General features: G+C 41.6%; 1 protein-coding gene across 1 annotated transcript in view; it reads left to right on the forward strand.

The window, feature by feature from the left end:
- Window positions 1-2242: 2242 nt before the first annotated feature.
- sox13 (SRY-box transcription factor 13) overlaps window positions 2243-20244 on the forward strand; it is a 28105-nt gene continuing 10103 nt past the window's right edge. Inside the window, exons 1-10 of the mRNA XM_005450100.4 lie at window positions 2243-2465; window positions 9235-9451; window positions 9589-9691; window positions 11338-11424; window positions 13745-13917; window positions 14314-14382; window positions 14513-14627; window positions 17088-17164; window positions 17734-17899; window positions 18436-18560. Of these exons, the coding sequence (XP_005450157.3) occupies window positions 2383-2465; window positions 9235-9451; window positions 9589-9691; window positions 11338-11424; window positions 13745-13917; window positions 14314-14382; window positions 14513-14627; window positions 17088-17164; window positions 17734-17899; window positions 18436-18560 (1215 nt within the window). The 5' untranslated portion in view covers window positions 2243-2382. The remainder of the gene's footprint in view (window positions 2466-9234; window positions 9452-9588; window positions 9692-11337; window positions 11425-13744; window positions 13918-14313; window positions 14383-14512; window positions 14628-17087; window positions 17165-17733; window positions 17900-18435; window positions 18561-20244) is intronic.

Here is a 20244-nt window from a genome sequence, read left to right on the forward strand (position 1 = left end):
AGAGGAAAAGGGGAGTAAAATGTAGTCTTTGTGATGTCTCTATCACTCGATCACAGTGCGGGAGTTCCCAACACTGCTCTTTGTGTGTGATGAACTGACCAACGACCACAGAACAACAGCAACTTATCAGGGCTTATAGTATGTGCGCGCGCGTGCGCACACACACACACACACACACACACACACACACACATACACACACACACACGCATTCATTGCACACTAAAAGGAAAAAAGAGAAACTTGAAAAAATTGGAAAACTGCATGTGTATGCTTGATGAGGTTATTCTTTGGACTATGCACTATGGTTCAGTACTCTTGACATCAAAAGGCCAAGAGAACACAAGAAGAGAGGGGAAGGAAAGAGGAAGAGAGCAAGGCTTTTGTGTCTCCAGTCCTAAGAGCTCATTCTCTAATGAGGCCCAGTCAGCAACACAAGGAAGCTGCTGTGTGTGTGTGTGTGTGTGTGTGTGTGTGTACGCACATATTACCAAACCTCTCCAATATTTAAAAAAATAAAAAAATCCAAGACCCAAAACATACTCTCACAAATCTTTGAGACCTCATCTCTCAGCGCGATCTTACAAGTGTTTAGTACAAGTGTTGTGTTGGACGGCCTTGAAATGTGATTGAAAAGCAGCTTTTGAATTTGAAAGCAGCCAGGTAGTGTTAAATAAAAGTGACTTAAACTGTTGGGGAACCAGAGAGGTAGAGCTTGAAAAGGTGTGTAAGTCAAGTAAAACTGTGTGCATGTTTGAAATTCAGGAGTTTAAAGTGTGATTTGCAATTGTGAGACAAATTGCAAAGGAATGCTCACAATAAGCTGCAGTACATGCTTTTGTTTTTTTCTTGCTCACCTGACATCATCCACTGGTTTCTAGAGTTTGAATTTTTCATCCTTAGGCCACTGAGATTTTTCTTTTCTTTTTCTCAAGTCAGGAATGATTATATTTAGATGAGCGGACTGAGTGATAAAATGTCTGAAAATACTGCCATGCATCCATAAGCTGCATGAGTGCAAACTTTCTAGATACTCTGTACCTCACATCAAGTTATAATACACTATATGGACAAAGGTACTGGCCACTCACAGGTCATAAAGCACAGTGTGTTTACGACGCACCTCTGCATGGCTTAATGGCTCACTGTGGCTGTAGTCGGCACCAAATGTAAAGAATAAAGTAACATGCCTGACAGGACAAGTAGAACAAGAAGAACTATTCTGTGCTGGGACTTAACTGACTATCCAGTTCATTTGAGGTTGAATCCCCACCAGCAAATAATTTACAAGCGCCTTTAACTGTTTATGCTGACAGACACATGACATTGCAGAGGTTCCTATTAACGGCACATTTTCTCTTCACAATGACAAAAATCATCATTGCTATATGGACCGCATGGAACGGCTTCTCGTTATCTGTCAGGAGATAATTGGTTCTCGGAACAAAAGAGGGCAAATAAAAATGATGTGTGTCTCCCATGTAACCTTTGTGGAACATCAAAAAGGTGCGTTTGCTTACTTGTATCTATTTACAACATAGTTGACTAAACATTGTTACCTCACTGAGGCTTTACTTATTTTCTTCAAAAAACTAGTCTCGCAGCGCTGCCAAACTGGCTGATATTGTATCTCGCATCACACCAGAATTCCCTACATTTTCAGCTTGAGTGTGTCCGATCAGATTACCTCTGCACTATACACCACTGTGCACTTACGCCAACTGATTCTGGAGCTCCTTTCTCCTCTTGCACGCAGGAATCAGAGACCAAACTACATCCAACAATGTAAAATGGCAGGTAACAGTGAGGGGGGACTTTATAATACTGCATTGTACATCAAAATGTTGATATTTGTGCTTTATCAAATGATCTGATCACGATCAAGCAATCAGAGCTTTGATTAAAGTTTTTGTTAAATAGTTGGGTAAAGATTTTTTTTAAAGATTTTTTTTTTTGCTTCGTTTTAAAATCATTTGCTTGTCTCTTTGATTCGTTGTGACCGGTTGCCTTATTCCCTTACCTTTACAACCACCCACCCGGCATTTTTCTGTCCCCCCACCCCTCCACCAGTTTCAGCCACACATCCTGGAAATCATAAAAAGCCTAGAATAAAGCCGACTGTGTTCGAAAGTGTCTAAAGCCTGTGAATGTGCTTATCACACCGCAATCACACCTGTTGGCTGGTTGAGGTCCGATCAGTATCATGCGCGTCTGCAAGCAGCAAAGGTTACCTGCAAACAGCATGCTAATTATGCAAACGCGGCGGCTATACGATGGGATTTGAAGAGGCTCTTTGTACTTCCCCTCTTGGGGGGGGGGCTGGTCAGAGGTAACAGAAGAGTAGAAAAGACAGGCGTTACCGGTGAGGGAGAAACACTCACTATGACCTGTGTCAGCAGATCTCTTCCAGTTCTTCCAGTCAGGGAGCGCTGTTGGATCTCCTCGCTTCCACTCTGCACTACCAGGTCAGTACAGAGAGCTACAGAGGGTAGATGGATAGGTGAGAGTCCAAGGTGTGCTTGTGTAAGTGTTTCTGAACATCTTTTAATTCAGTCTTGCTTTTCCTTTAAATAGACACTGATCAAAGTAGGAGATGCATGTTTCTATAAAAAAAATAAATAGGTGTGTTTTTAATGCTCCTTGTTACTAATGAAGCACAACCACTGACTGAACTGGTGATGATAAGGCTGTGATAAGGCTGAGCCAGGCCCTGTGGGCACACTGGCTCTATAGCTGGTGCGGAACGCTAAATTGTTTTATCATCCCTAATCAAATAGTGCTAGCTGCAAAACATATCCACAAACATTTGTTTATACATTGGTTCGCACTTGTTTTAACATGACTGCACAGCAGGTTGGAAACTTAGAGTGTGAGTTCGGTCATGGGACAATTGACAATTGAACAAGAAGTGAGAAAATTTCCTGAATGCGATTGTTTTTCAGAGATGATACTGGCTACGGAAACTCGTGCAGATCAGGGTGTGAGTTATTTTACCTTTTTCTTTGTTTGTTGCATTTTTTTTTTGTTTTTGACCTGATAGATTCTTGTGCCTGAGCCAAGTATAGGTAAGTGATTTTGTGTTTTTGTTTTTTGCATTTGGCAGAAGGTTTCTGCAGGGAACCTTCTGCCATTACAGCTGTCAGTCTCACTACTGACAAAGAGAAATTCTTTATTTGTTTATCACCAAGTAGGCTGCTTTAGATGTCTAACTTTTTATCCTGCTGCTCGCTACTGCTGAGAATGGCTCCTGGCACTCTCTCTTACGTCTATTGTGCATTCTGTGCTATTCTGCCTCAGGCAGCAGTTAGAAAGCGACAAGGACGATATAAACCCAGCAGCCTGCTCTTGTTGGGAGGGGTAAGGTGAAAAGAAAAACAAGCGGTGAGAAAAGAATAAAGACACAAAGGAAGAAAAGAAAGGGAGAACAACAGAAGGGATTTGCATTGCCAAGCCTCCTGGGGGGAAATGTTGGGTTTTACATGTTACAACTTGTTGGGTAACTGAAGGTTTTGTGTGAAGTGATTCTTGTGCCGTGGGAAGTATAACGTTTCAGTGTTTTGAGTGCTCAAAGGAAAGGAGGCCATTTTTGTCAGAGGACAGAGGTATGCTCTCTCCTTGTCATCCTCCAGCCCCTCCCTGTCTGCTGTGGCGGGAGCGCTCAGCTCGCAGCGGGTAGTCCTGGAACAGCGAGGCCACTGTGGTCTGCTTTCAGACGAGTCCTTCCTGTCAGAGACTAATTACGTGTTTTGTTGAATGTGATCGTATTTGAATGACGCTAGAGCTACGAATTATTAGCTAATAACAAAGCTAACCGGAGCTAGTGTAAGTTATCAGCTAACACTAGGTCTAGCTAGCTTTGTTCTAGTTTGTTTAGCTAGGTGGACTCATACGTCACTTTAATTTTGGCTAGCAAAAACTGCAGTTGCTTGTTCTCTAAGCAGTTAGGTTAAGTTAATAACTTGCAGATATAGAAATAGAATACTTTCTTTAATATAATTATTTAATATTTTTGTCCACAAGGATGAATTATCAACATGTAAAATTGCTTAGCTAGCATGTTACCAAGAGATGCAACTTGCCACCAGACAAAGTATGCAACGTCTCGGGTCTCCAGTCAGTTGGAATTTATGGTTCAGCTTGCTCATAGTGTGTAGGTAGTTAGGGATGGTCGGTCTGGCAGTCAGTGTACAAAGTATGTTTTTCAGCCAGTCCGTGGGCTATTCTTGCTTGTGTCGCTGTTGGTCTGTCAAACTGCTGAAGCGAAGAGTGACATTCTAACATACAAAGAGCTGAAGTGGAACAAAGAATTAAAGTATGCAAAGTGTCCACTGCAGCCACTGTCTGTGCTTTTCATGCTGTACTTTTGATCTTTGAAGTTTTTTCACTCTTCTTCCTTGTCAACCAATCAGCATTTGGCAGACGCTTAAATCACAAGGCGCAGTTAGAGTTCGGAGCATTGCATGGGGGGGCCCTGAGGGCCGAGAACTCTAGAACTCTAGAAGTACAGCAGTGGCATTCTGCAGTGTTCCTCCTTTTCAATGCTCTGCCAGGCCTTTACTGCAACAGCTCTCAGTTGCTGTTTGTTTGTGGGCCTAACCCTAAAGTTTGGTCATCAACAAGTGAAATGCATGCTCAATTGGGTTAAGATCAGGTGACTGACTTTGCCATTCAAGAATATTTGACTTCTTTGCTTTCATAAACTCCTGGGTTTCTTTGGCTGTATGTTTTGGGTCATTGTCCATTTGTATTATGAAACACTGCCCAATCAGTCAGACACAGTATGTCTCTGAACTCCTCAGAATTCGTTCGGCTGCTTCTGTCCTGTACTACATCATCAATAAACACTAGTGTCCCAGTGCTACTGGCAGCCATGCACACCCAAGCCATTGGGCTTTGGACCATGAGCTGTTCCACGCCTTCTCCATACTTTTTTCTTGGCATTCTGGTAGAGGTTAACCTTGTTTCCATCTGTCCAAAGGGTGTTTTTCCAGAATTGTGTTTTTGTGGTGCTGACTTCATTGGTGCTTTCTGTCTTTCTCAGAATGTAACAAAAGCTGTATCAATTTCTCAGAAGGGTTTTTTCTGTTTCCTCAGCTTAAGGATGGCTTGTTTCACCTGCATGCAGAGGTCCTTTGACCGCATGTTGTCTGTTCACAGCAAAATCTTCTAAATCAAGCACCACACCTCAAATCAACTCCAGGCCTTTTACTGCTTAATTGATAATAACATAACAAAGGAACTGCCCACACCTGCCTATGAAATAGCCCTAATTGTGCAATTACTTTTGGTCCCTTTAAAAAGAGGGTGGCACATGTTAAGGAGCTGAAACTACTAAAACCTTCTTCCCATTTGAATGTGGGTACCCTCAACTGAAAGCTGAGAGTCTACGTATCATCATGTCCATGTCTATTATATAACTATAATTGGAATATTTTTCAGTAAACAGGTGAAAAAAAACAACTCTTGGCTGCTCTGAGGTCTGTTTCATTGTGATTTCATAGCAGCAGGTGGTGAGCGCCTATAAAAGCTGAATAACACCGTAGGTGATTGAAAAACAGGCCTCAATCAGATAACCTTAGAAGAAGCCAGTGCTATTTAAGTCATGCAACACACTGCATATACGTGTATGCACAAGGTCAGGTTCCACGTAGGTGCAGTCAGTGCAGATAGGCTAAGTGTGTATTTAACTAGAGAGAGATGTGAAGGCAAGCGATAACCTGATAACCTTGACTGGTTTGCATTGTTCACCCTAAGGCACAAAAGGTATTGTTTTTGAAGTACCTTTGTGCTTGTAAAAATGCATGCACCTGGACGCACATTCCTCGCTGTCAACAACTGTGCGGGCTTCTGAGATTCTGTGCATACCTCTGCACTTGGTGACACACACACACACACACGCAAACACACACAGAGTATGTGCAGAGGCGTGTGAAAGCCACCTGTGGCAGCTCTGCGGTCCAGCCCCTGTGGAACGTGAAGGGAAGACCCAGGAATAACTTGCTGTGTGGGACTCAGCTCGGTATGTTGCCACTGCCGCCTGCGCGCAACCCTCCAACCCCCTCTCCTCCGGCAATCAGCCCCTCGCCGACACATGGATGGTGACTGCTGCAGTGTTTGCTTATAACAGTTTCCCACCTCCATCCCTCCACAATTGTTCCTTCCCATACCCTACAAAACTACACACCACAGCTGAAAGCAGACGTCAGACAGGATTAGGCTGATGAACAGTGTTGTGGGTTTGAAGCTGATGGTAACTTTTCCCAAATATGACAGATAACAAATATAATCAGGCAGTAAAATTTGAAGCAAAATCGCAGTCGTTTTTTTTTAATATGAAAGATATACAAATGAGTGTGATATCATCTTTAAACCAAGAGTAATCAAACAGGTGGCATCAAATGAGTTCGATTGCCGGTGATCCCCCTGCTTGCAGGTGTGTTTATTGTGCTTTTTAGTTACCGTCAGCTGTGTAAATTAGATTTTCTTTTATCGCTTTGTGATTTGAAAACACAACGAGTCATAAATGCGCACACATTCACACAGGTTTAGAGCCTAGCCAGGTAGGTGGGTTTGTGTTAAAATGCACCAACAACATTACTGTGTGTTTCCTAGAGTGCTGGAAATGTGTTTTTCATGTTGCTTGGCGATGGCAGAGGGGCCGGTCAGGAGCTTCAGGAGTGTTCCCAGAGGGCCGCGTAACTGTTGAGCTGGTGTTCTCATAAACAAAATATGTTCATTAAACTCATCAGGTAAGTAAGGGACGTGTCTCACTTTACAGGGTTGACACTGCAGCCTTTGTAGAATTGCAAAGGGAAGTCGCCCTCTTCAAGTTGGTCCAAGTTGCTTGGCTTTAGTCAAGTTGTCATTATCCTTTCTCAAGAGGTCATAGGAATCCACATCACCTGCTGAGATAATTACAAGTGTGGCATTTATTATCGACAAACTCAATTTAGAGTTCAAGACAAATATAAATCTATAAAGATTTTTTAAATCTAGTTGTCAGAATTTCCTAAAAAACAAGCTGTTGTCATAGTAGTGAGTGAAATTCAAGTGTCTTTGACCATGATGAAGGTTTCGGTGCGTGTTTAGCTGTTTATTCTGCCAATTTGCTTGAAGATTAAATTAAACATTATTCCAGTAGACAAAGTATCTCAATAGTTTTCTGTGGTTATGCTTGCACCACATAATAAGCTTAGATTTGCTTGATGTTGCTTGCTGGACTTGTACCAACTGCAGAGCAACTGCACCCATTGAGTTTTTCACCTGAATTATGCTCCGTTGCAGACATGTACAGCTGACAGCCAATTATTCATTCCTGTTATAGTTCTTTGAAGTCTGCCACCTGGAGCGTAGCGTAGTTGGTGCATTGCGATGTAAATTATCTGCAGACAAGTCCTTGTGGTCACAGGAAACAAACAGACTTCATGGACGTTCCTGCAAATGCTTGCACTCTCCGTCCATTACTTGGAACTAAAATCAGACTGTAAACAACTCTTCTGTGACCACATGGCAGCTGAGTTCGGTGCACGACGTTTCTACCTGTGTTTTGCAGCTTATAACACACACACAGACACACAAACGCATGCATATACATCACTGAGGTTTGGAGTCTTGGACCCTGGCAGACAGGTGGCTTTGTTTAGAAACACAGTGTGCAAGCTGGGGGGGGGGGCACTAATCATTATTATGCTTTCCGCAGAATGGTGGCGCTTGTTTTTTTGTTTTTTTTTGCCATGTTCCTGAGTTGGTCGGCACATTCCGCTGGCATTGTTATCCGGCCTGTTTCCTGCGGCCGGCGGCTTTTGTCAGCCTCTCCCCCATTGTCTCGGCTTCCTTTGTTCCCCGGCTCCAACAATGGCTTTTTTTCTGCCTCTTTATATATATGTGCACTTTTTGCCCTTGTGTGTTCTGTTTGTTTTGTTCTGCTGTCTGCTGTGTTTTTCTTTCCTCCTGCTGTAGAACTGGGAAATAACACACGCATGCACACAACCCTGAGTTGATTTGTTCAAGTTCACTCTGGTTCAAACCTCTCTCACTCAACCTGTCCCCTCTTCAGTTTTCTGCTTTTCTTCCTCACTGAGGCGTTGTCTGTCTCCCTCCCCTATAACCTCTCATTATTCACTGTCACAAACTGAGGGAGACACACACACACACACACACGCACACTTTAACACAACCACCACCTAACTCTCAAAACTGAATTCAGGAGTCGCCATTTTTTTCTTAAATTTACCACCTTAAAATTCAGGTTTCCTTTAAGAGGCAGAAATGTCACAAATTGATTTAGCTATTTGTCGCAATTATTAAGTTATAAGCAGGATATAAGCAAATTGCATCTAATTATGGAAAACCAGTAAGAATCAGTTTTTTACAAAAGTCCTTTTTTAAATTTTAGACATGCTGAGACTTGCAAGAATAATAAAAAAGTACTTATTTTGATTGCTTAGAGTCAGGGTTTGGGGTTAGGGATGTCACTAATGATGACTTCAACCTTGGAGGGATAATGTGAGGTACTACTGATGTGGAAGGCTGTCCTGATACTGTTTTTGGGCTTGGAAGATGTGCCTGATGAGCACTGGGGGAGACTGGGTGCTGACAGAGGTCAGGCAGAATAGCTGACACGGTAAATGGTATGGTAAATGTCACAAAACAAACAAACGAACAAAAAAGAAAATCCGAAACCCTAAATGGAAACCAAATGCATGCCCAGTGGCTATCGGAGAGGTGGAATATTTGTGCGCATGCCTGTAAAAGTAACAGCAATCAAAATAATGGGGAAACAGCCAAACTGAATTATTTTTGGAGTAAAAGATCGCATAAGTGTTAGTATTCAGTATAAATTCTCATAGTACTCATTATTTATTATTCACAGCTTACACTTCTTTGCTTTAATCATCTATAGCAGTATTTGATTACAAACTTCTGTTTGAAATTTGACCATATTGTTTATTTTCCCTATAACCGTTCATAAAGCTTTCATAGTTGTAAGAGTCTCTAACCCACTTGCTGACACACCTCTAAGGATTCCTTTTTCGTCCTTAGCTTTAGTCCAAATAAAATATCTCAACAGCAATTGGATGAAATTTTCCACCAACAAATTTTCTATTATTTTTTCTTCTTTGCTGTCAATATGTTTACTCCCAAATCTAGAACTGGGAGATTACCCAGTGCCCAAACCTCACCACACCCAAATGACAGCTACTATTGTGTATTTTTTTTTTTGTCTTTCAACAGAATGGTTGAGCCCAGCCCTCCAGCACTTCACATTCACTCCAGTGGGGATGTCAACATGGCAGGCGTTGGTGTCAAAGTAGAACGTGAAGACTCAGGGGGAGGGGCTGCAGTGGATACCAGCGTCGAACTTCGTAAGACGTCTCCTTCGCGTGATTGGTCAGGAACTCAGCACCTTGAGGCTCGCCAGTTGACCCCACCACTGTCTCGCTCCCCTTCAGTAAGGATTACGAAAGGCATGACAGGGAATTTTAGGAAGTCAAGAATGTGTCATAGATTGGTATATCAAAATATAAAGTATATTTGCATGTTCTTGGTGAGATTTTCGTTGAGGTTCTCTTTTCTCTGTCCTGACAGGAGGGATCTCCAGGTAAGGACCTGCCTCACAGACAGAGCCCCATGGGACTGAAGGAACCTAGGATGCATGATCGATCAGAGGGACAATCCAACTTGAAAGAAGGTCTGTCAAAAGCACCCGCCATTTCAAATCTTTATTTGGAACCACAGAGGTGCAAACAGAGAGTCAGTTCTGTCTTATTTTGTCTAATCTGCCACTGTGTTGATGTTCATTAGCCTACTGATTTAATACATATTAATAATATCTAATTATAGGATTCATTGCTAGTTTTATTATTTCTTGATTGTTTGATTGTGTGCTGTTTTTAACTCAAGAGAAAGTTTTATTTGTATCATACTCTTATTTATAATTTACTTGGTGACTGACTGTACCATTATGGGTTGATGTCTTGTGCTGGTTTTATCTGAAGACCCAGAGAGTAGTTGTTGCTGTAGCAACAGCTCACAGGGATCAGAATAAAGAGCAAAGTCAACCTCCCAAGAAGGAAAGAAACTGTCCTGCTATTAGGAGCAACTTGGGGTTGAATGTCCAGCATTTACCATTTAACTGGGTGGCTGTTAAATGAAATGGCCACTGAAACTTAGCAAAATACTTGGCATTAATACTTCTACAAAGAATATTTTCCCAGTTTTATAAGGCACAGCACAAATACTCGCAGACAGCCAGATACCGACAATAAGATGATATCACTGTCACGCCTGCATTCAAGCATGAGGCCTGAACTTGTAAGGTATCAGCTTAGCAAAACAAAAGTTACTCACCGTAACATGTAAAGTATGTCATTTTTGACTCATGTTCTATGCAAATATTGAATGTGTGTTTTGCTTGTATAATGTCAGTTTACAGCAACGGTCGTATGGTTAGTAGCCAGGATTAGGCAACTGTGGGAAGGAAGAACTCAATTTTAACAGGAAGAAATTTAATATAGAACCAGGCTCAGGAAGGCATAAATACTTAAGTTAATTAAAATTGACACGTTTGTATCTTGAGAGTAACGTTTTAGAACCAAGCTGTTTGGATGTTAGCATGTAGTCGGATTGGCACTTAACAGTTTTGCCTCAGTATTTACTGGATTTCAGACAGTTGTATCAATTCAGCCCTCAGCCTTTCTCCTTTCTGCACCTCAGTGTTATTACCTTCTGTGGGAGTCTTTCTCTCTTACTCGCACACACGTCCATATAATTTTCCCATCTCAGACTTTGATGACTCCATATCTTACGTGTTTGAGAGCGCTACATTCTGCTGCTATTCAGCATTAAACAATGCAGTCTGCTTAAAATCGATGTGTGGAAGTGATGGTTTGTCTCACAAAGCGAGGGTGTTGTTTGGATTCCTGAATAAGTTCAGGGGCATTTTTTTTAATGTCTGATTGTGTTCAATTTCTTTCGTAGGGAGTGAAAGGCTTCTCTCTGAGCCGCGTGCAAGACTCTCCTTGCCCTCTAGTCTTTAACCAGCCTGCACTCCTTGCCTTAAATCTTTCTCAAATTCGCTCCAGTCGCTGACCTTGAATTGTTCTCTGTCCAAATATTGATCCACTCAAACACTCAAAACTTCTCCCTGATGCACAAACAACCTCTGCCCTTCGACACCTCAAACGTCTTCTTCAATCAATGCCATTAGAAAGGCAGAAGAGAGGCTCAGAAAGTAGTTTGGTGTTAGATGTATTTTATTTGACAGAATATATTTTTCACGCCATCTACTGCTGCCCACTGCGGTTCCGCTGAGTACCATTTGTGTCCTCTTAACAGTGATGCCTACCATTGAGAAGCTGCTGAATGCTGACTGGAAGGAGAAACTACTGGATAAAAGCACAGTGGGGGCAGGACAGCTGAAAGGTTAGCTTCAAACACTACAAACACCATCATATTGTACATATACAATTAGACCGTATGAATTTCAGCTTTTCTACTCTATTTCTCATTTGTTTTATCAATTTAAAAGCATCATATATAACAGCTTGGTGCAACAGCGGCATGTGGCACACCATTGGTTTGACATTTAGATGGCAGATATTTAGATATTTCTTCTTCTACTTTTTTTTAAAGGTAAAACATAACCAGTGTATGTGAAGGCTTCATTAACCCTAAATTTTCACCCATGCGAAAGTGTAGTGATGGCGTTACAAAACTCGTGCGAGTGTTCTGGGGTTAACAATGTAATATTTATTATATGTACAGTGATAATTGAAATCCAGTCCTGGCTGTCACTGTGCCCGTCTCACTGATATAACCACACTCACAGCACATGTGTGCTGCTGTTATCTCAATAATTTCACTGTATCATTTGATCCCTTTTTTAGTATTTGTTTGCACATGAATGTAATGATTATCATAAACCCACATTTGCCACACCATGTTTACCACATGGTAGAACTGAGGAGAGAGATAGGAGGTTCTAGCTGCTCAGCAGTCCTGGGTCGTCTTTTCAGCCTTTTTTGTTTCATGACAGATGTTTTCGTATAGTAGAAGGAGTTCATGGCAGGCACACCACTTCAGTGGCGCGGACATGAGGTTTAACCCTGTCTTACTGAAACGTACGTGGCCTCCCCTGGAAAAGACATTATCTGGATGGGATACATTGTTCTGAAACCTGTATGTACCTTTCAGCATTAGTGGTGCCTCTCCAGATGTGCAAACTGACAAATTCACCTCTGTGCCATCAGGGATGCAGACTTTTCAACTGCTTGCTCATAACAAGCTGGATGGTCCGTCTCATTTTTAGACCAGAGGAAGTGGCATTTGTGATTTTCAAAATTTTGATTTGTCTGATCTAACAACAGTTTTGCGCTTTGCTTCAGTCCAGCTTCAGAAGGCCCGAAGATCACAAGCATTCAGAGGTGGCCTTCTGTCTTGTCCCTTGTACACAGAGAATCCTCCAGAATCAGTGAATCGTTTGATGATATTATGTACTGTAGATAAAAAGATATTTACAATCTTTCTGACTTTGCAGTCAGAAACATTATTCTGAATTTGTCCAAACTCTGTAGGTGCAGTTTTTTACAGATTTGTGAACCTCTGATGTACTTCTTGGAATCTCTTTGTATAACCAGTCATGTTACTGACCTCCTGCCAGTTAACCTAACTGGAAAGTGCTTCTCCAGCTTTGGTGCTCCCATCCCAACTTTTTTGAGATGGTATTTGAGATGTGAGATATTTTGAAGTTTTACAATTTCTCAGTTCAGACATTTAATGTGTCTCTACAGTGAATAAAATAAAAGTTTATGAGATTTACATTTTACACAGAATCCAGCTTTTTTGGAACTGGCTTTGCAGTTTTGGCAGCGATGAAAGATTCATTTTCATAGTGAAGACGCGTCTGTCCTGCAAACATTATCTACAGTTTCTGATCTAAGCAGTTTGGTATAGCAGCTTGTTTCTGCCAAATGGGGAAAAAAGATGCTTATCAGTCTCAACCCTTTCAACATCCTTTTCTAGCAGTTATGAGATTACAAGATAGCAATTGATTTTGAAATATAGGAAACATAAAGCAACATGTTACGAAGAAGCTTCAGGTTTTTTTCTTTGAGATGTTGTTTTTTCTGAATGTGTGAAATTTGACCCAAGGAGGGTGTGAGGAGATAAAAGACAAGATATTACATTTGAAAATGATCCTGTGAAAGTCAGAAAGGTTTTTGTAAGATTGAGAACTTTGTTATTATAACAAGATTTTTTTAAAAGAGGGAAAGTTTAACATTAAAACATTTTTTGTGGAGGAAAAAAGAACATTTTTAGGTAATTACAAGAAATTGTTCTCAGTCTCATAAAAATGACAAAAAATTTTTATTTTGTGAAATTTTCTGATAAAAGTTTCATCTACAAACAAGAGCAAAATACTTTTTTTGTAAAACTGAGAAATATTATTCACCATAAAAATATGATTTTTTTTAATAAAGAGAAGAAAAGCTTCTTGTTTTGAGAACTTTTGTGGGAAAAATGGGAAAACATGAGAGGTTATATAACAAAACTGTAAGAACAAGGAGAGCATAGTTTTTTTTTTTAATCCCTCCTACCGGAGGGATAAAATGTTCCTATAATATAATAATATAATGATGATACTTGGAGACATTATTAAAGCAAAAACGGAATAAAAAGGAATAAAAAAAAAAAACGGCCTTATCCGGCATAAAAACACAAAGCCTCCCACTCCTCCCACCAGGTACCCCCGAATCTCTGGCAGAGAAGGAGCTCCAGCTGTTGATGATGATCAACCAGCTGAGTGGTCTGAGGGAGCAGCTCCTGGGAGCCCACTCTGAGCAGAGAAACATGGCCGCCCTGTTGCTGGAGAAACAGCAGCAACAGATGGAGCTGGCTCGGCAACAGCAAGAACAGGTATCTCTACCAGATCTTTGCATCTGTCACCCAGTTCAACAGAACATGCAAACATGTGGACATCTCAAAACAAATTTCTGTCTCTCTGCTGTGTATTATCTTGATGAAGAATATAAAGGGCCTTTCTGACCAAACAGACGAAAAGCCCCTGTGTGCACTGGTGCTCGTGTTCTCGCTCCATACGAACTCTAGGCAAATTAGATGGCCGAAATTGAAAAAAGATCTTTGTTTAATGTGCCTTTTTTCACACAAGTCCACAGAAGGAGAACACCGCATGCACTCGCCAGCTTTTTTCTGGGAACAAATGAACCGCTGCACGCGTGCGTCATGGCTGATCGTTAGAATTTAGACAGGCTAGCGCTCACTTGTTGTGTGTCTCGTATTTCTGTGTCTCAGATTGCCAAGCAGCAGCAGCAGCTCATCCAGCAGCAGCACAAGATCAACCTGCTTCAGCAGCAGATCCAGGTCAGCTCCTCTCACGACTTTTCGAACATCTTCCTGAATCACTTCAAGGAGCAGAATGGGAGATTAATAAATGAATGTGTGAGACGGATGAGGCTTGTCTGTAACATGCACGTGTCCTGCTCTGTCCCAGCAGGTGAACATGCCCTATGTGATGATTCCAGCTTTCCACCCCACCACCCAACCCCTCCAGGTCAACTCTGACCCCCAGATGACCTTGCCACTGCAGCCGATCCCCTGCAAGCCGAGTGAGTAATCAAGTGGAAAGGTTTCAGTTTTATTATTATTTATTTTTTCATATGAAGGCTGACAACAGTGCAGCATTTGAAGAAAGCTCGGAGCTGCTTTGTTGGGGCAGGCTTGTTGACTCAGGCTGTGGGATCTAGGAACACCGCTCTGATTAATGTATCCTTAATTTTAAGGAATATCAGGCAAACACTGCAGACATTTCTAGTAATAGCAGGCAGGCTTTTGCAAAATTGGAACGTTATGACGGCAACAACAAGGTAATATTCTTCCTAACGTTATGTAATCTGTAATCCATCACTCATATTTAAACATGTTTGCAACCACATAAGGTAACTTTGAGAGAAGTTGCCTTTAACAACCTCTGACCTGTGTGAAGGGCATTCTGCCACCATAGAGTAATGCATTACTTTATTACTTTTAAAAAAAGTAATGAATCATGTGTAATACGTTACTTTTACTGAGTAATAAACACAACACTGACACTGATGGTCCATTTTAGTCAGAGAAACTCCCAGCAAATCAAAGTATTTCTGGAGGGCTCAATAAGGTCATGCTGTATACTACATTCTTCTTCAAATACTGCTGTGACCTGCTAATAATCCTCCAAGGTTTCCCTTGCTTTAGTGAACACTGTGTTTTGTCAATTCATTCAAAGCCTTTTCTTATGCACCCTGTTGTGTGGGAAGAATGAACACTCTACTTACCAATGACTGCAAGCTTTGAAGGCCAGAAACTTTGTGCTGAAAAGATATCTCCATCAGTACAGCTCCATAAGTTGCCATCCCTGAGTGTTTTAAAGAAAAGCTTAAGTATGTTTATGTACTTCAACTCAGGGGCTATTTTATAGGAACTAGAAAGGCATCCGTGAGACTCCAGTGCAACAATGTGGTTGAATGTACCTTTCAAACACGTATGCTTGTACAGTTAGCAGGCTATAGAGGCCACGGCTTCGAACGCCATAGCTTTGTAGAGGCTTGCTTTCACCAGCCTTAAAAGCTGCGCTTGTGGGTCTTTTCAAACTTAAAGACACAAGGCCAGTCTTTAAAACAGTGTAGGCAGAATTTAAGGATGGCATTATATCGAGAAATGCATGCGTGCGTGAGCGGCTCTAAATGTTTTGATACATGAATTTAAAATGTGTCGGAGTGCTGGGCTGTGTAGAAGAGGTCAGCAATAACCAGAGCGTTTTTAAAAACTATGCATGGAGTGAAACTTTGAGCCCTTTGCTTTCATTTTGTTCAGATCTTCTATTTGTTTGGACATTTGCATATAACCTCACGTATCAACTGGACATTGTATTTTGGGGACATTCCCTGCAACTCCCACTTGGCCATGCGCAAATTATGTTAATTCTCAAACTGTGACAAACATCTACTGTTTCAGAATGACTGTATCACTTACTCATGTCATTATTCAACCTTAGCTGAATAAATGCAATATCACATGTTGTTCAAATTTATCTTAGCAAATCTCAAACTATTGACATTGGAGAGGTGATATTGCCTTATCCTCTGCATTCAAAATTCTGTATAAACAAATTGCCTCCATATTATGGTGGATTCATGGCTAATGATGCTGAAAGTGAACATTTAAATGCTAAAATGAATGTAAGGCTGTAGGACGGGGATGTCCAACAAAGACATAGAAATCACTTTAATTACTTTGGTGTAGCGTGTATGGCAGTGTTGGGATGGGGTGGGTCTTTTTCAATAGGAAAAGCTGTATAACTTATGAAAATACACTTAAAATCCCAGAGTCTATGTCTTCCTTCACACTTTCAAAAGCCGTCCACTGGGCCAGATTAGAGTCTTTGCATTTCAGCCTAGATAGTCCTCAGTGACTGCAAGTTAATGGAGGTGAATAGCTGAAATAAACACCTGCGCTACATCAAAAGGCCACATAACATTTTAGTTTTTACAAGTACGCTATTGATCGTGTGTCTGAGCTGAATAAAATTAGGCTAATGTCCTTTTTTCTTAAGCTCTGAGTATACTCTCCACATCTGCTGTGGTCCGCTTGGGTCTGATGGGTCCATGCGACATAAATTTGGTCATCAAGGGCGAGGGTCTGTGCAGATGTTTTGATGATTGTGTGGATCTTACCACTAAGCCTTTACAGTGCAATACACCAGCTGAGCATGAGTCCCAGCCATGCGTCCTGAACTTCAAACACGTATAACAGGAATGGCTGCTTGGCTGTTGTGATTCCAGCTGTCAGTGTCTGCAACAGGCTTTACAGTGAAGCTAATTTTACCCACAAAATGCTAGCATGTTGACTGGTCCATTATGATGGTAACTAAACAATTTGTTTAACAGGCTAATGCTAATAGTAATACTAATAGTTTCACATAGTTTTTACTTTTAAACTTGGTTCTGTCTAAAACCGCTATTCGTTCTTAACGCTTAAATCTATGCATTAAGAATTGTCATTAATTTATTTTTAATGTTAACCTTTCACAGCTATGGACTACTCCATGCAGCTACTGTCAAACACTCACCCCACCCCCGTGAAGAGAAGCAGTGGTTCCCTCCGACAGGTACAGTATCACTTTATCGTGCATACCCTGTCCAACTCACTTCTTTATATGAGCACATTACTGAGAAGTCAGGGAATTATGGCTCTGTTTGCTTGCTGTATGGTGTGCGTACCTTCTGCATGTGTGTGGTTTTAGGAAGCTTAAAGAAAGTGAAGTCTTCTGGTGCGAACAAATAATATCCTTTTCTGGTATTTGGGAGGCTGAAAAGCTTTAGGAATACACCACACCCTCTGTTGAAGGTTTAATGTGTGTGGCCATAGGTGTGTGTTTTCTCGACGTGCGTGTGTGCTTGTGTGTGTGTGTAAATGTAGTGCGAGTCGTGTTTGCACGGCAGGTTCTCAAGCAGGGATAGATCAACATAACTTAAATAAACAAAAGGGAAGAGAGGATAAGGATAACTTGAAGACAAAAGACTAAAAAAAATACTACAAAGGTGTGACAGATCTGCTCCGACATGCCAAATGTGCCGTGCATAGCTGGAATACACGCACACCCTTGGCCTTTGCGGTTACACCTGAATATGTCGAAGTAGCCCCACCCCTGCTCATCTGCTCTTGATGTGTGTTTAGGAAGCTAGTCAGCCGTTGAACCTGACCTCCAAGCCCAAGGGTCTGGAGCTGGGGAAGACACCCAGTCCACAGAGCCTGGAGCTGGGATCACTGGCACTGCAGGGGGCATACAGACCCAGAGATCTCCAGAGAGAGATCTCCCACAGTCCACCACGATCTGCGCTCAGTGAGTTGCACACAGTCACACTGCTTTGCATGGTAAAACATTAAAGCATTTGACATGAACTCGCAATAAACCTGCAGCACATCATATTTCCTGTAGATCTATTCACTGTTGATTTAAGGAGACTGAGCACTTGGCAACAACAAACATAACTTTTTTGACTTTAGTATGACAAACTAAGCATTAATAAAGGATGCTCAGATACTCATACACAAACAGTTAATCTCTATTTTGTATAAAATACAGTAAATACTGAGCAAGTGGCTGAAATGAATTTCAATATTAAAACTTTGTGCAGTCGTCTTTTCCCACAAGAGAATGATTGCATTCTTTAAATTTCTGTCATTTCCAGCAGCAGGATATGAAACTAATCATCATCTGTAGGTGACTGTTCATAAGATCCGTGATGTGTTTCTAGAGGAGGTCTTCTGAGAACTGACACTTTACCTTCCTCTGTCTCATTTTCTTTTCCTTCATCATCATAATTATCTTGTTCCTCATTTTGCGCTCTCCTCTTCGTGCTTTGTTTTTGTCTGCAGGTTTCCTGGGAGACGGCGACGTGGTCACCCAGGCTATCCACGATGCCCAGCAGCTCCTGAGGAGCCATGGCAGCGCGGGGCGGGAGAGGGACAGGGACCGGGAGAGAGAAGTTGGCGGAAAGGCGGTGAGCTAATGTTTAAACTCCACTCTACAGTTAGACCTGCAGTTAGGACCTCGTTCTGGAAATTGCCATTGTACATACTGTGCCATTTTTAGGTTAGGTTTCACTGTAGGCTATCTCTAGTAACACTGTGGCATATAGCCTACAAATGCACTAAACACACACAAAGAAACTTAATACGTGTTTTGTGTCGTAGCATTATCTCAGTCTCTTACCTGTGAATTCTTCACATCACTTTACAGGGTTTCCCACACATAGACTTTACTTAGAAGGGCCACCCAGGTATCCTGAAGGCCACCCAAGTATATTTTGCAATTTGAATTACTACTGGGCAGCCGACTCAATATTATTTTTTAATTTCTGTCACTGCTAGCTGGCTACCAAAGTCCTTCCATCCCAGTGTTTTCCTATGGACGGGTTGCCTTTGTGCAGCCTAGATCAGCGGTCCCCAACCCCCGGGGCTGTGAGTCGTTTGGTACCGGGCCGCGAGAGTTGAGGCTCGGGTGTGAAATTTATGGTTTTCAGGGATTTTATCAGTTTTTAACGGGGTTTTTTAAAAATCATTTTTATCGTTAACTCGGTTTCCCTGGGTCTTTTCCCGTGTGTTATGAATAAATCTTCTGTTTTTTGTACCAGTACTGGTTTTATTTTGTTGTATTTATCCGCGACACCTTAAAGGCCGGTCCGTGAAAATACTGTTGTACATAATGCGGTCTGTGTCGCAAAAAAGGTTTGGGACTGCTGGTCTGGATCATAGACCATTGTTCTGGCCACACGGGGGCAGTATAAACATGTCGCAGATTAATGTCGCTTTGATTAATATCCTTACACATATTCCTTTGTCATAGAGTGTTGTGTTTTTCCAGTGTCGCTATAGTCTGCTTGGGAAATACAAATATTAACTATCTTTTATCGTTCTGCAGTCTCCACCAACTTCTGAATGCGAACGTTGCTGAGTGGTTAGCGTATATTGGATATTCTTTTTTTCTTTTAAATCCACACTTACAAGCCAGTCAGACTGAAGCGTTAGGAAACATTTTCCTTCTGAATTTGTGATTTCAGACCCTAGTTTTATTTATTAGATGTTTATTTTGTGTGCTTAATCACACCACTCAGTTTAGGTTAGCTGTATTAAAATAAATATATAGACTCGTGATGTAAACAGTGTATTGCTCTTTCTCTGGCCGACATATAGAGGTTGGTTTAGGGTTACATGGTGCTGTGCTCCTGCTGAGGATCCAACAGATCCGCACCCACATGCAGAAGCACATTATTACAGCTTAGTCAGTCAGCTGAGTAAACTGTAAACTGCTGTTCGTAAGTGCTACTAGACTATCTCAAAATTGCATATTTTGTTGGAGAACCTGCTATTTATTTTGTTTTGCTTCTTGTGAAAATGGTCTTCTATTGGGGTCTTAGGTTTTTGTTCTTTAAGGTGGCTAAAGCTTTGGTCTCTGCTTCGTCCTAAGCAACAGCTGTTGCAGCCTTACAATACCACAAAGGCCTCAGTGTGGCATTGACTGAGCCACCTGCCCTGTCTCTTTGTCCACAGTAATACTGTAATCTGTGGCTCTCCTCCTTCTCCTCCTCCACCTCCTCCTCCTCCTCTCCTCCATTATCCTGCTCCATCTCGCCTTGGCGACTGTGTTAACACCAATACTGTTGACTGACCTATTTTGGTATTGCG

The sequence above is a fragment of the Oreochromis niloticus genome, linkage group LG5 (genome assembly GCF_001858045.2).
Source record: "Oreochromis niloticus isolate F11D_XX linkage group LG5, O_niloticus_UMD_NMBU, whole genome shotgun sequence".
NCBI lineage: Eukaryota > Metazoa > Chordata > Actinopteri > Cichliformes > Cichlidae > Oreochromis > Oreochromis niloticus.